General features: G+C 40.4%; 1 protein-coding gene across 6 annotated transcripts in view; it reads right to left on the reverse strand.

Moving 5' to 3' along the window:
* The window catches only part of HECW1 (HECT, C2 and WW domain containing E3 ubiquitin protein ligase 1), a 271,082-nt gene that overhangs the window by 37,479 nt on the left and 219,368 nt on the right, over positions 1 to 14,235 (reverse strand). For 5 of the 6 annotated variants that reach the window (XM_072853421.1, XM_072853420.1, XM_072853423.1 and 2 more), the window contains 6 exons: positions 8,002 to 8,107; positions 7,705 to 7,801; positions 5,610 to 5,693; positions 4,442 to 4,551; positions 2,091 to 2,211; positions 561 to 674 (listed from right to left, as the gene is read on the reverse strand). In XM_072853421.1, the coding sequence (XP_072709522.1) occupies positions 561 to 674; positions 2,091 to 2,211; positions 4,442 to 4,551; positions 5,610 to 5,693; positions 7,705 to 7,801; positions 8,002 to 8,107 (632 nt within the window). The remainder of the gene's footprint in view (positions 1 to 560; positions 675 to 2,090; positions 2,212 to 4,441; positions 4,552 to 5,609; positions 5,694 to 7,704; positions 7,802 to 8,001; positions 8,108 to 14,235) is intronic. The other variant, XR_012041074.1, reaches the window with a different exon arrangement.

A 14,235-nucleotide genomic window follows, 5' to 3' on the forward strand; every position in this document is an offset into this window, starting at 1 on the left:
CCTTCTCAAGAGACTTCTATTACTTTCAGCTTCCAACTGGGTGAATTAAACTGTAAGGACTGAACAGCATTCATGTTTCTCACTTCAGCCAGAAACAAGAAGTCCGCATATGGATAACAAATGATCATTAGATGGCATGCAAAGCAAAAATTTTTGAAGCAAAACCAGATCCATTTTGAAGAGTTAGAGTAACAAAAGGGATAAAGGTCTGGTCTCTAATTATAGCCCTGAGACTGATTCAGTGTGTAAACATGGGCCTGTAGTTCAGTTTTGCCTTCCAGCCAGTCAAAACACCTATGGCACCAAGATGACATTAGATTTAACCACTTACGTTGTCACTTTGAGACATCTAGATGGAAGGTGCTGCAGGAAAATGAAGCATTATTGCTATTGTTATTTTTAACAAACGTTTGAGATGACTAAGATGAATCACTTACTCAGAGGTAAAACACAAGCAAAGAAACATTACATAACAACAAAGGCTCAGCCTTAGTCAACTTTGTAAGTGTTTTGCAACATAACAGCTACTTCAAAACTGATAGCATTTAGTGGTTCCCTACCCTTCCTCGCCAACAAACGTGACGTAGAGTTTGTTCCGCTGGAGCTCCTTGCGTGAATATGCCATTACCTGGTTGAAGGTGCCTTCCAGCAAGTGGTCACGTCGTATAATTAACCTGCAAAGGGAGGCAGAAATAGAGATCTAATGATTGAGTCTTGTGTGAGCCTGTGAGGCTGAAGGTAAAGAAGAGCTGGTAAAGAGAGACATTCATTCTCAGAGAAGTTAATAAAGTTGCATCTACTGGTGCACGTGCTACTTGACCATTCTGGGTTTTGAGCAAGTTGTTTCATTAGGCTTTTCTATATGCCTCAAAGGTGAATTTCTTCACAATGCTGTCATTAGGTTCAAAGTGTTCCTCCGCTTAAGACTCTCTGTAACACCCTCTATGTACAAGTTTGTACGGTAGAGGGGGCTGTGAGTTTCCTGTGTACATGAGGTCACAGCTTTCTGGGATTGGCCCCAAACTCTTCCTGGATTTAATGCAGTGAATATCCATGGAATTACAGCTTCTGTAGCAGGGTAAGCAAAGGGAGTATCAGCCTCTGTTTATACAACACACCTCTCACTCCCCTGCCAACCTCTAAAACAACTTAATGAACAGTACATTTAAACACCACCTGTGCAAGAAATCCTTCTTGTTCATATGTTCTGTTCACGGACATTTTAAGACAGACCTTCTAAAATGTATTCCCTGTCTGCCTTGGACCCACTTAGCAGGACACCAAAAGGGATAACTAACAGCTAGGACTCCCCAGCTCTCTGAGAATATTTTGATGATGACATTTGCCTGGAATGAATTGCTTGGCTTCATACTTTTTTTTCCACAACAGATGTGATTTGGTAGGAAGCCAACCTGATGCATAAATTCAACCAGATGCCCAGGAAATACCTTAAAAACATAGAGTCCTTTGGCCAAGTTGGATAACTAGATCGAGCACAAGTAGGTATAGACTCAAAAGCCAACTAACAAGATGTCTGGAAAGTAAACTCTACAACCAAGTGACAGAGATCCCCAAAGTACATGAAAAGAGGCAGAAATCTCTCTGGTTCAAATCCAGGAGGGCTACCAACACAAAGAACTACTGAAAGGTAAACCTGCATGTACAGGCTAACTTCTGTAGGGTCATACTCTGGTCCTGAGTTATACTGATATGTAGATTCAAAGGATTTGGAGTCACTCCATCATTACAATGACGTAGCTGTTAATAACCTCTGGTGGACGTTTGCCTGAATGGATGATTTTCCTACTAGCAAATTAGAGGTTGGAATACCAACATCCCTGTTAAATAGGTAGGGAATGGTAGTGTAAGAGAATATGAATCTATAAGAAATAAAACTTCCACACAAAAGTCTCTTGAAGGTCACTCTTTTGCAGGATATACTAAGAACTTATTTTGCCCTGATGGTTCATGTACAAAATGCAATCTCTGGTGTGTTTTCCACTCCCTACCAGTGTCTTCATTCATGGATAATGATAAAAGACAAAGCTACACCCCATTAGACTATTTGAGTGACTTGTCATAATACTCACTTAATTTTACCTGGACCTTGCCCATACCCTTTGGCTTCAAGTTTTCGATAGAAATTGCGCAGCTTGGCTTCAAAGTCCCTCCTGTATGGAGAAGGTGCTCTTGCACTTGCTCGCTGCAGTCCTGGTGGGAAAATGAACAGCATCCTAAAGTGTAAGGGGCTTTAAATTTTTCCAAATCATGCAGCTGATGAATTCTTCCAAACTGATGCATTTTTCCAAATCATGCAGCCGACAGAATTGGCTAACAAATGTGTTAGGAACTTTTTACAGGTATACAGTGCACTCCATATTATTTTTGTTCTACCTGACATTAATGGAGTTGTAAGTTACTATAATTCAGTGATTGCAATGACTTCCAGGGGCTATATCTTCTTCACTAAAAGAATTGTTAAGCTCACCTTGTGTGTGCCTTTGTGTTGCCTTAGCCTTTAACTGTGATTGATCTGAACAGAAATTCAAGGATCAGAAAGGCATGAGAAAGACTGACATGCATAACTTCCACTCACGGTCACTAGTATTTAGGTTTTATTTCCCTTTTGCACTTTTAAGAGATCTCTCTCCTCTGCATTGTATAGGAGATCACCTTACTTGGCAGGATTAAACCTCTGGAGCTCAAAGCCACACTTCTCACTGGAGCCTAGCACCCTCGCCAAGCTGGGAATTGGGTTTCCCTGTATTAATCTGACTGTATATTAAACACTTCCAGCTATCAACACAAAACCCCTTTGTGGCATCAAGAAGGATTTCTGTCAGTAAGAAATGCTACATTTTCCTATTATGATTCACACATACAGCAGATTTTTAGCAATTTGGGACCTGCTTTGTTTTGAAGTCTGCATTCTCAAAGTAACTAATTAGTCCTTTTGTATAAACAAGTGCCATGCCATAAAGGGTCAAAGAATGGATCCATGAAATCCCATTTCCCTACCACATTACAGAAGACAATAAAAACAAGCCCTTTTATGAGAAATCTGGCAGAAAATCCTCCACAGGAAGGCAAAAAAAAAAAAAAAATCATATTTAGTGGGAGCACAAAGTATCGTGGTTGCCAGGAGGGAAGGACATTACTAATTGTCTCTGCTGGTAAAACAGAAAGGCATATTTACATGCAGTGCAAAGAGAATCCCTTGCGACACTTCTTTTCTTCTGTTAGACTGTTTTTCCTCCAGGACATAAGAGAATGGGTGTTCTCATGGGCTTATGTAACCAGTGGCAGAAATAAGCAAGCAGACAGTATGTTGCCGGAAATGAATATTTGCCCTTCTTGTTTTTTTACAAGAACAGGTAAAGACCAGTGCAGTTCTTTTAACATGCTCCTAAGTCATGCTCTCACCAAATACTTAGATTTTTGTCTTGCAGGAGACTTGTTTATGACCTGTCCTGATGTAGAGGAGGGGAACTGTACTAACAATGGTGTTAAAACTCATTAATGAAAATAGGACATTCTGACAAAACACTGTCCTCCTATAGACAAGGGTTCAGTGTTTAACTTCTTCACATCAAAAAACCTTCCAATTTTCCACAGCCACCTCTGAGATGTGAATGTCTCTTGTCCATTAATTTTGTTTGAAACCAGATAATTTAAATGAATGTTTGAAAAGCTCAGCCAAAAATGGATTTCTTCAGATCACATTTCTGTCGATTCTCTCAAAATGGCCACTGGACACAGCCATGCAGTGAGACTGTGGTGGGGGTTGTATATCTTGGCAAAAGGGAGACATTAGCTCCTCAAATTTCTATAGCATAAACAATAACTACAGAGACATACCACAGCTGGAAATAACCTTCTCAGACAGCATGTCTTTCTGGAAAATATGTTTCCCGTCAAACCAAAGTTAATGGGCTCAACACGGGAGGTCAGACTAGATGATCAAGATGATCCCCTCAGGTCTTAAAATAGATGATTCTTGGGAAGAAGAGAAGTCTTTTGAACACCCAGTGGAGGAGACTGAACTTTACAGGAGTACTGGAAGTATTGTAACACACCTTTGATTTGGAAGCTGCTCTTTGCTCCTGTCACATAACATGAATGTGCTTCCATGTCAGTGAGTTATGTTTGGAGTGCACCATTCTGTTATTCTATTCCTTTCCAACTGTATAAAAAGCAGGAAAATACCTTCTTCCATATGGGCAATTTTCTGATCTCTGTGCTTCATCTACTGTTAACATTTCAACAGATACATAACAGCAATGGCAACTGAGCCAGCAAAGAAGCAGCTGGGGTCAGATTTGGACTGGGCACTGGAATTAGCAGGCTGCCAACTGATGCCAGCTCTGAATCTGCTCCTTTGTATTTATTGGGAGAAATACCACAAGTGCAAGATTTTGTATTATTTTCCCCATCCTCTTACCTGGAGAATTCTGGGGTGATGAACAGGGTGAGCAGCGAGGAGAGAAACTGTAACCAGGATGGAAGGCAGCCTGCAGTGGTATGTAGGACATAATATCCTCTTCAAAAAGGCTGCATGGAAAAAGTGATACGGAGAGGTTTCCTTCACATTCATCACATGAAGGAATGTAATATGCAGTATGGTGCAAGTCTGCTGCGGTCATAAGTTTGGGTAGATCTCTGAACGCATGGATTCATAAAATCCACAAGTTTACCAAATCAGGCATGGTCACCAGTAACAAAGAGCAAAATGAATTTTATTAGACATTTCATGCTAACACAGTGCCTCAATCTACTGATAGAGAGTAAAGATCTGAGGCTATGTAGTAAACAGGAACAACTTCAACACGTTAGAAGTGAGAAGCAAAGATACATCTGTCTCCCAGGTTGTTTTTCTTGGGTCATGCATTTACATATAGCTCAGCTCTTTGACCATTTGGATTAAGTTGATAGGAATAAGTTGTAAACCTCCTGCATTAGGCAGTGCTATATAGCATACCAAAACCACCTGGGTAACGCAACGTTTTCCATGTAAGATCAAGACAATAAAGTAAGTCCTTATCTGTGCTAAACAAAAGTAGCTAGGACCTAAAGACCAAGCTCCCTGGTCCCAGTAAAAATTAAAGCCTTATCTACATTACCCAAACAATGCTCACTGCACTGTACATTGAGGTTTCATTAGTGTGACATGGCCCTGCCTGTGTGGGGAGCACTGCTGCAGTAAAACTAGCAATTTAATAAGCAGTTACATGATTTACTTGTACCAAGAAAGACAAGGTTTTTTCGCCTTTTTTTTTTTAAAAAAAAAAGGAAACAAGAATTTTTCCATGCAAAGGACACATTTTGACCTGATTCTTTTTTATCTGCTACTTGATGGTAACAGCTATATTGATTGAGCTGGCTGGGGATGGAGTTTACTGCACTGATAGAGGCTGCCTGCCAGGAAGTAAGAGTTGACAGATATACTCTGGCTGAATTATTTTGGGTGACTATCAGTAACGATGAATCCTATTCTAATTACAAATGACCTGGAAGATTTAACAAAATCTTTTCAATTATGCTGAAAAAGAGCCAGCCAGCTTCTCTGGTACCATAAATAATGACATTATGCTTTTGATCAAATTGATTACCTCAGCAGAATTACTAAATCTGCATCACAGGACAACTTTTCAAGCCCATGTGTGCCCTCTGTCCGAATGTAATGGATCTTCTCCCTGAAACATAAATGATATTACTGAGAAAAGAAGAAAGAAAAAAAAGAAGAAAACATGCCATTATCAAGGCATAGAGTTATTATTCCTTGGTATTTTGCCATTTCCCATTTCTCTCCTTACAAAAATAGCAAACATCTTAACTGCCTGTTTCATTTTCTAATCTCACTAACAAACTTGCAAAAAAGAACCTATTTATATCACTTAGTTTCCTGATCCAAAAGCAAGAGATTTTATACCATATTTTAGAAAACAGAATGATTCTTAGCCCTCCAAGCTCATATGTAACGCTATAGATAAGGTCACTGACAGATAGATTTTTTTGTTTAAGGCTACAACTAATGTACCACCTTTCATTAACAGAATTTCACACAATACCACTTCCTTTACCTCTATTGGTTCTATCTGGCAAATAACACTCTAACATATACTTGATATTAATGGATCACACAGAGGTTATACAGTACATGTGTAAAATCATACATTTTGTTGTTTAAATGAATGCTAATAAGGAGTGCGAAACATAGGATAGGAACCTATCAGCAGATTAGGACCATGGAAGGTAAAGATCTACACCTTAATTTGTCAGTGTGTTTCTAAAGCGTTGCAGTGTCCAAGAATATTTATTCTACTATCAAGTCAAAGGATTCTACCTCAAGTCAAGGATGTGCTTTAGTACCTTGCTGGGTGGGTCTGCAATGTATTGCAGAATCAAGCCCTGTAAAAGACAGTCTCCTAGGAGTTTGCTTAATACCTGCTGTATGAGCATTAGACGGTAGCTTGGGATCACTCCTGACCTAGGGTATAATCAAAGCAATGACCTGGAGGCGAAGGGCACAATATCCTGTTACAAATCTCATTACGCACTGGTTAAGCTGTCTAGTTCCTATCACTAGCCAATTTTGTTCTCTGCTCAAAAGGAGATAAAAGCATCATCTGTTCTCTGAGAAATGAGAAGTCAAATTACAGCCAAGAAAAAAAAAACAGTCTGGAATAATTTGATGGTGAAGATAAAAAATTCTCAGTTACAGAAATGTACATCTTGAATCCTGGGAGCATTTTTCATTCTGTCTCCCTCATTTATTTATCAGTTCCTCCAGGAAGGAAGTCTAATCCTTACACCCAAAGAACTCTTTGTCTGGCCCTCACAGGTAAACGACAAGTCAGTAAGGCTATCAGCAGAAACTGCACTGCAGGAACTTGAAGGTCCTTCCCTTGCTCTTTCTTCCCTCCTTTGCCAGTCGGCTGCAGTTCTTACTGCACAGTACAAACTAAATTCTTGGTCAAACTCTTAGCTGGTGCACACTGGCACTGCTGAGACTGACTAATGTCAGCTTAGGTTCTTGGCCAAAAAGGTTAATTTAACCTTCGGAATTAGAATGAGTTTAAATCGTACAGGCTTTTGGTTCTGTTTTTTTCTTTTTTTTTTAAACCTAACAGGAAAGGAATAGGCATAAGAAAAAGAAAGATACAATTTAATTACTTTGGAAAGGACTACCATTAAGTCATAAGTGAGAAAGATTAAAGACAGGAGTACAATCTACTTCATAATGTTCCTATTTCTTTATAAAATCTAGGGTGACTATGTCCATGCCACGGGTGTAAATCCAACCATGAGGTAAAATCCTAGTTCTGATGAAGTTACTGGCATTTTGCTGCTGACTTCCATCCAAACACAATTTTAACCCTATCTTCTGAAAAGCAAAGTGGTAATTGTAGGTGAAGACAAAATTTCTGCTATTCAGTAATACTTAGAATGGAAATTAGATATGTCACTATTTGCCCATAGTTATTTTGGTTCTTCTTACTTCTTGGGTGTCTGTGGAAAATAACTATAGTAACTACATAGATTCTGGTGGTCCACACCTACTCTTTAATGGTGACAGTTCCATATGGGGCCCAAGTTCATCTTTTTTTCATACTACAATTACTACTTTTGTACTACAATTGTTTTTCCCCACTACAAGAAGTCCTTCCTGGAACTTGGTTTCGGCAGTCTGGAAAAAAGCGGTACCTGAGTGCATGGTTTCTGGCCAAGCTGGGCTGACGCTCCTGCAGCATCTCAAAAATGTTGGGTTGGCGTAGAAATGCAACAATCTTGTCATTGTAAGCTGGAAAAGGAAAAAAAAATACAGAGGCTTTATTTACCATTGTGGGGGCCAGGTCATGTCACCGTGACTGTGCAGGGGCACACTGACTGCACTGCTAGTGAGGCACAGGGCAATGTGAAGCAGCGCATGTCATTGATGAGAAGTTCTAAAAAGCATCTTTGTGAGCGCTGCTTTGAAAATAAAAGAGAAACTTGGCTTACCCAGAGGTAATGTCTCATGATGGTGCTGGTTTCGAATAGCTGTTACAAGACTATTGCCTGGTCTGGCCAACAGAGTAACTCCTCTGTTTCGAGAGACTTCGGAGGCCTACAGCATCAGAGGAAAGGGAAAGAATGAACAAAACTGATCATCGGTAGCACATCAGTCAGTAAAAAGGTTTCTCATCTTTACTTCTGTGAACCTTCAGAATGGTCCATGATGCTGACTGACTGAAGGACAGAAAGCCTGCATGAAAATTATAGCTTTATACTTCAGGCAACTTAAAAAAGGCAGGTAATTCTCTGCTTCCAAATGGAGGGACACCATTATCCACAGCTCTCACACCTCTTTGATGCTTCAGTGAAGGCACCAGAATCCAGAAGTAAATGCAAGTTAATAAAGGTATTGCAGTGATGGAGTTCTCTGGTTCAATGAAAATAAAATCTCTGTAATATCATAGAGTCTCTTGTTCTAGCATAACTGCATTTACTTCAAGGTTTTTACAGTAATGTTTATCTGAAAAAAGAAAAAACCCCACAACACTGCAACATGTTCACTCAGTATTGTTGAAGGGAAATTTAATATCGGAAATAACATGAGGAAGGTATATCTATGTAGATCACAGGACAGAAAAGGGCTATATCATTGCAAAAGGGGGTTGCCTAACTTGCACAACCAGAAATAGAAGTTGAATTGTATACATTGAAAAAAGAACATAATCCAAATAGCTGATAAAAACAGTAGTAAGAAGGAAATTTATCACTACTACTTAATTGAGGCACTCAAAGAATGCCACTGTCCTAAACACAGTATCTAGTGAAAGGAATCATGTCAGGAAGGCATACATTAAAAGGCGGGAAAACACTTAGGTATGAGGATATTAAAAGCCATACAATGAGGTCTGGCAATCTGTCTTCAGTAAGTTATTACTTGCTGGGTAACTCTTTGAGGACTTGTGCAAGCTGAGGGGAACCCACCTCTCTCTCATATGTGTTCCTCCAGAATATGGCCACGGTGAAGCCAACAGAGGAGCACTGCTACAAAATCAGTGTGAGGACACCCTGTATCAGGACAAGATGCGTTAGGAATTCCAATTGCCATTCTCCTAGGCTAATAGCTGCTCCTTTCCCACTGCACAAATTGTAGTACTTGGCAACCACTTCAGGAAGAAATTGCCCCTGCTCCAATATTTTAAATGCTTAGCTCTGCATCCAAGCAAATGGTGCCAACCCATTTTCAGTGGTACGGCCAAATGCCAGGTCTTCCAACTGAATATAAATGAAAACTGAGAAGCTAAATGTTACTGGCAAGTTGCCTTTGGAGCACATAAAGCATAAAATGTTTATATGTAACAAGATACCAGTCAATGCACTTGATACGTGTCAATACACAGGTTAAACAATGAAAAATCTTAATGATTCTAATTAAACATACTGTAATTGAAAACACAAAACTGCTGTGAAAGTGCATGCTGAATGTTTCATTCCATCATTCAATTATGATTTCACTTGCACCCATTTTATACTGATATGCATCTGCTGACTACAAGAGAGTTATCCCAGTGTCAGGGTGAACAGTCAAGCCCACAGTATTTAATGGACTGATGTGCTAACCTTGGTCCAACCCTTCTCACCTTTAAAAACAGGAAGAACTTTCAAGCAGGTCATACACAATTCACTAAGTCCCTCTGTGCTGTGCTAAATCTTCTGCCTTTGTCTCCTTCTCACATGCCCATGGGCCAACTGACATCGCAAGTTTAGCTCAGGCTTAGGCAGCTTTTGCCCTGTGACCCAGGCATCCACCCTGACAGGCACCATGTGGCCTTTATGGCATTCGCTTTATGCTGTGGAAGAAGGAGGAAGTTTAGGGGCAAGAGGTGCCCTATAATCCCTTGCCACAGTGGGCACGAAGCCCTTCTGGGAACAGCCGTTTCTTGGGCTGCTTGTGGGCAGCACAGTCAAGATCACACGCTGGCCTGGGATCGGTTGTATTAGTGAGGATGTGTGGGACGATGCTAAGGCATTATGTTGTGCTCAGCTTCTCCACTTCCTGGGAGCTCTGGAGATCAGGTGAGGATGCCTCTTCCCCAGCTCCTTGTAAAATGGACTTGCATGGGAGTGCGGATGGTGGCTGAGCCTGTTTTTAAGGGTGGTCTCTGACTCATCCTTGACAAAGACAAATCCTATGCCCTTGTTGCTACACATAGATTTACTGACCAGAAGATAGGAAGGGGGAAAGGGAAGAGTAACAGAGGAGTTAAAACCCATCTCCCACAAAAAGTAGCATCAGTTGGTATTTGCTTGTCACTTGGGAACTGCATGGTACTTCTGCCCAGCCTGGGGCCAGATCCTCCCCTTGCTCATGTCAGCTGATTTTTTTTTTTTTTTTTCTTTTTGGCTAGCTTTTCAGTGCTGCTGAGTTGTGTGCCTGAACATATTTCTGCTGAAGCAAGAATTCTGAAAGGAAATGTGTCTAGAGCCCGTAGAGAGAAACCTTCACTCCTCCCTTCCCTTCTTCCCAATTCTAGTTTCACAGCTAAAGATATCTAGATTGTAAGAATCCAGTTCTGTACACACCTTAACATAATAAATTGCACACTCTGTGGTGCGGTATTTCTTTTCATTACCATCATTAGGCATTGCTAATGCTGTGTTTGGATCATGGTCTTTACACATTTACACCTCTAAACAATTTTTCTCTGGCAAAACAATAGGAAAATTCCCAGTTGTCTAATTATCTTCCGTTTTGCTAACACTCCTCTTGCCAATCTTTTAGCTAATACAGTACAATTGATTGCTCCAATTCAGTGCTTAATCACAATCAGCCTTGTCTACTTTGACTTTCTAACTGAATAATTTAATTTAGATTAGCACATTATTCTCTAATAAAAAAAAAAAAAAAAAGAGTGACCCCTCTAATGATTTAGTGACCTGGTTCATCTAGTGCAGGGTAATCTGACAGATTTATGGCAGGCTTTCACAGCTTTGCAATTGATACCAGGATGTTGCAACCAGAGTGGAGAGTCCAAACTATCACAGGCGCCTTTCAATGATATAATACCCTTTCCTGGGTTTTATATCCCTGCTGGATTTGAGGGGCTCCTGCCTGTTTGAAACCTGCCTGCTACTTGCTTGTTGCGGTTTGGGTCAGTAAGGAGATTTATATACTGCTATATTCCAGTACCTCCTCTGCTTTTCTTGCTAACCAGAAACTCTTGCCTCTCCATTATGGATACCTGCTTCTTTCTTCTTTTTGTCTTTAAAATCTCTGCCCTGTAATCATACATGTTGATTTCCATTGCAGACGGAAAGTCCCTTAGAGGGAATGGAAAGTGCTTCTGACCTGTTCTGTTTATAGCAGTGGCAGAAGGAAATTATGCACTTAGTGACCTATGTTCTTTTAGTTACTGATGGCCAGTACAGCTACCTGAACTTTTCTTTCAAAAGTCAGGTAACAAAGAGTAGTGTCAACCACCTTTTTCCTGTAGAAGATTGATACCTTTAAAGAAGTGCTTACTAGAGAATCTGTAGCATTTTTGTCAAATTTATATATAATACCATTTAATATCAAGAATCTACTCAGCTGGACATCAAAAGTTTTTACAGAGGTCCTTCCTTTAGGAGAATACTTCAACATGAAGAAAAGTATAAATATTACAGATTAATTTATGAAATGGATGCATTCTTTCTTGGAAGAGGGAAACTGAGTACTATCATAAGCACAGATCATTTTTTTAAAAACACAGCCCACCATATAGAGATTAAGGGAAAAAGGGCTTAATTAATCTCCGCTTGGCCTGTTAATAGTTGGGGTAAGCCTTGAATAAAAGTACTTGGAAGCAACAGCCAAGCCTTCTATAGAAGCTGTGCAATTGCTATTTCTATTCTCTACTGAGAATGTATTTTAAATGTCATAAAGCAAAGAAAACTGCCATATTTGAGAAAGCATATTTTTATATTCCAGTTTCATGAGGGAGTTTTAAAAGTACATTTGAAATACTAAAAATCAATGCTTTATTAGTATTGCAAGGTATTCTGTTCAACACCACAGATTATTAGGCAGGAATCAAGGCCACATTTTGATGACCCAAAAGGATTTAGAAGATTCATGGATGTCATGGGAGGGAGGGCAGGAGATCACTGTTTTTACTTCAACACCACAGCCTATTCACTACACTGCCCCTGGCCAGGGAGCTCGGAAACTTGTTGGTGACTAAGACAAAACTGGCTTTTGCACTGTGTTTTGGCCTGAAAGTATGAAGAAATGGAGACCCAATGCCCATGTAATCATTAGTTCCTATGGTTAACTATTCTCACTGAATTTCAACCTTGCCTTATTTTGACTGAATTGGTTTGGCTTTTACTACCAAAACCTAGTTCTTGTAATGCCTGTCCTCTCCTAGATTAAACAGATCTTGCGATTAATTTTTTAAGAATTCCAGACATTACATTTGCTTTTTTGTCCACTGTTGAGTACTGAGATCACAATTTCTTAGAACCATAATCATTTCTTCATGGTGACTCAGCTAAGAGTCGTCACTGAGTGTGTGAAGCTGGGGTATTTCTTTTTTCTTTGGGCTCATCTGCCTATGATTTTTGTCTGCTCTTTCCTCAACTGATCACTCAGTGTCATGAAGTCCCTGAGAAGTCCACACGACACTCTGGCAACTCGTTTTGTCACTTGGGCAGGATGTCAGGTGTGTACGCCAAGGCACAGGGTAGAGTTTTTCGTCTCATTACCCTTGCTCTCTTCTATACCCTCGCTGGCACCCACAAGCAATCATGACTGAAGCTGCACTGTTCTGCTCTCCTTCAGGTTGTTTGACATCTGTACATAATGTTCAAAACTGGTGGTTGTCTTTCTTGGTCTTTCATACTGTCCTGGTGACAGATTCCAGAGGCCGCACCACCTGCTCAGCAAAGAAACCAGCTGGACTGCAGACAGCTGACACATGGCCAGGACAAAGCCCCGAGTGTGTCCCTACAGACATGATTTATAGGACAAAAGCACATCCAAATATATTTGGAAGAAATGGCATGGAACATGCGGCTCTTAATAAATGGGCTGAGTTGCAAAGGGTTGAATCTTTTCCTTGTAAATGGTGGGCTTTAGGCACTGATCCAAAGTCCTTGGAAATCAGTGGGAGTCCTTCCAGTGGCGTAGCAGATACTTCCAGAAGGGAAGCTACTGACTACGACAAGGGTGCAGAAGCACTGTGGGACCCGGGCCACCGAGACTGTGAGATGAAGCTGCCAGCACTGATGGCTCCTGAGACGGAAGGCCCCGTTTCATTGGCTGATCATGTCAAATCAGTGGCCTCAATGAACAGTTTACAATTTCCCCAGAGAATCATTACTTCAGAGTATTCAGTGCTTTTCACTGCTTTCCCAGTACTTGATATTTTGGGTTTATTGCAAATTGTTCTTTGCCAGCCTTATCAGCACTTGCAAAACCAAGTGTATTTTTTGGGCTAGGTCATCTGAGTTGCTCAGTGGTGTTGCTGTCCCTGACATGGTGAATTTGTAAGCAAGCCCCAGGCAAGCATGGGTCCAAATATGAATCATCATGCAGGTGATGAAAGGTGACTTTCATATTCACATCAATAATTCAGTCACAATAGCAACACTATTCAACACAATTCAACACAATAGCAACAGCCTGCAGTTAGGAGGCTGTTAGGAGAGGGAAGTTGCTAAGTTGGTGGGAAGATATTATTGAAACAGATCCATTGATACATTTCTATCTTCAGAAAATATGTTGCCGTATTCACCCAAGATGAGGAAAACCTACCCAAGCTACTCATGCCTGGTCTGCCTTTGATCCTGAAGTACTGACCTCACACCCTAGTCAGCTCTTGATCCCAACCCCATTTGGCAGTGGGAGGTGTTCAGTCTGGTTCTGCTGCAATAAATTTTAATGTTAATTTCACAAGGATTTCTCCAGATGTTTTTCTGGAAGAGTAAGATGCTTTGGCCATAATTCATCTCTACTCCTGTTCAGCTTCAATCTTTACAAATCTTCAACTGTATGGATTTGCTATATGAAGAATGTGATTGCTGGTACTTTTCTCTCCTTAAATCCACAATACAAACCCAGGATTTATGCTTCTATCAATCCTGCCCATGGCCCTCAGTGATAAAAATCATTCCCATGAAACATAGGAAAGACATTTAATGTGATTGAAAGCCAGGGAAGCAAACCTCAACATACATTACTACACTACTGCTAGGGAGTAT

This window comes from Ciconia boyciana, chromosome 2, assembly GCF_034638445.1.
Source record: "Ciconia boyciana chromosome 2, ASM3463844v1, whole genome shotgun sequence".
In the NCBI taxonomy this organism is placed as follows: domain Eukaryota; kingdom Metazoa; phylum Chordata; class Aves; order Ciconiiformes; family Ciconiidae; genus Ciconia; species Ciconia boyciana.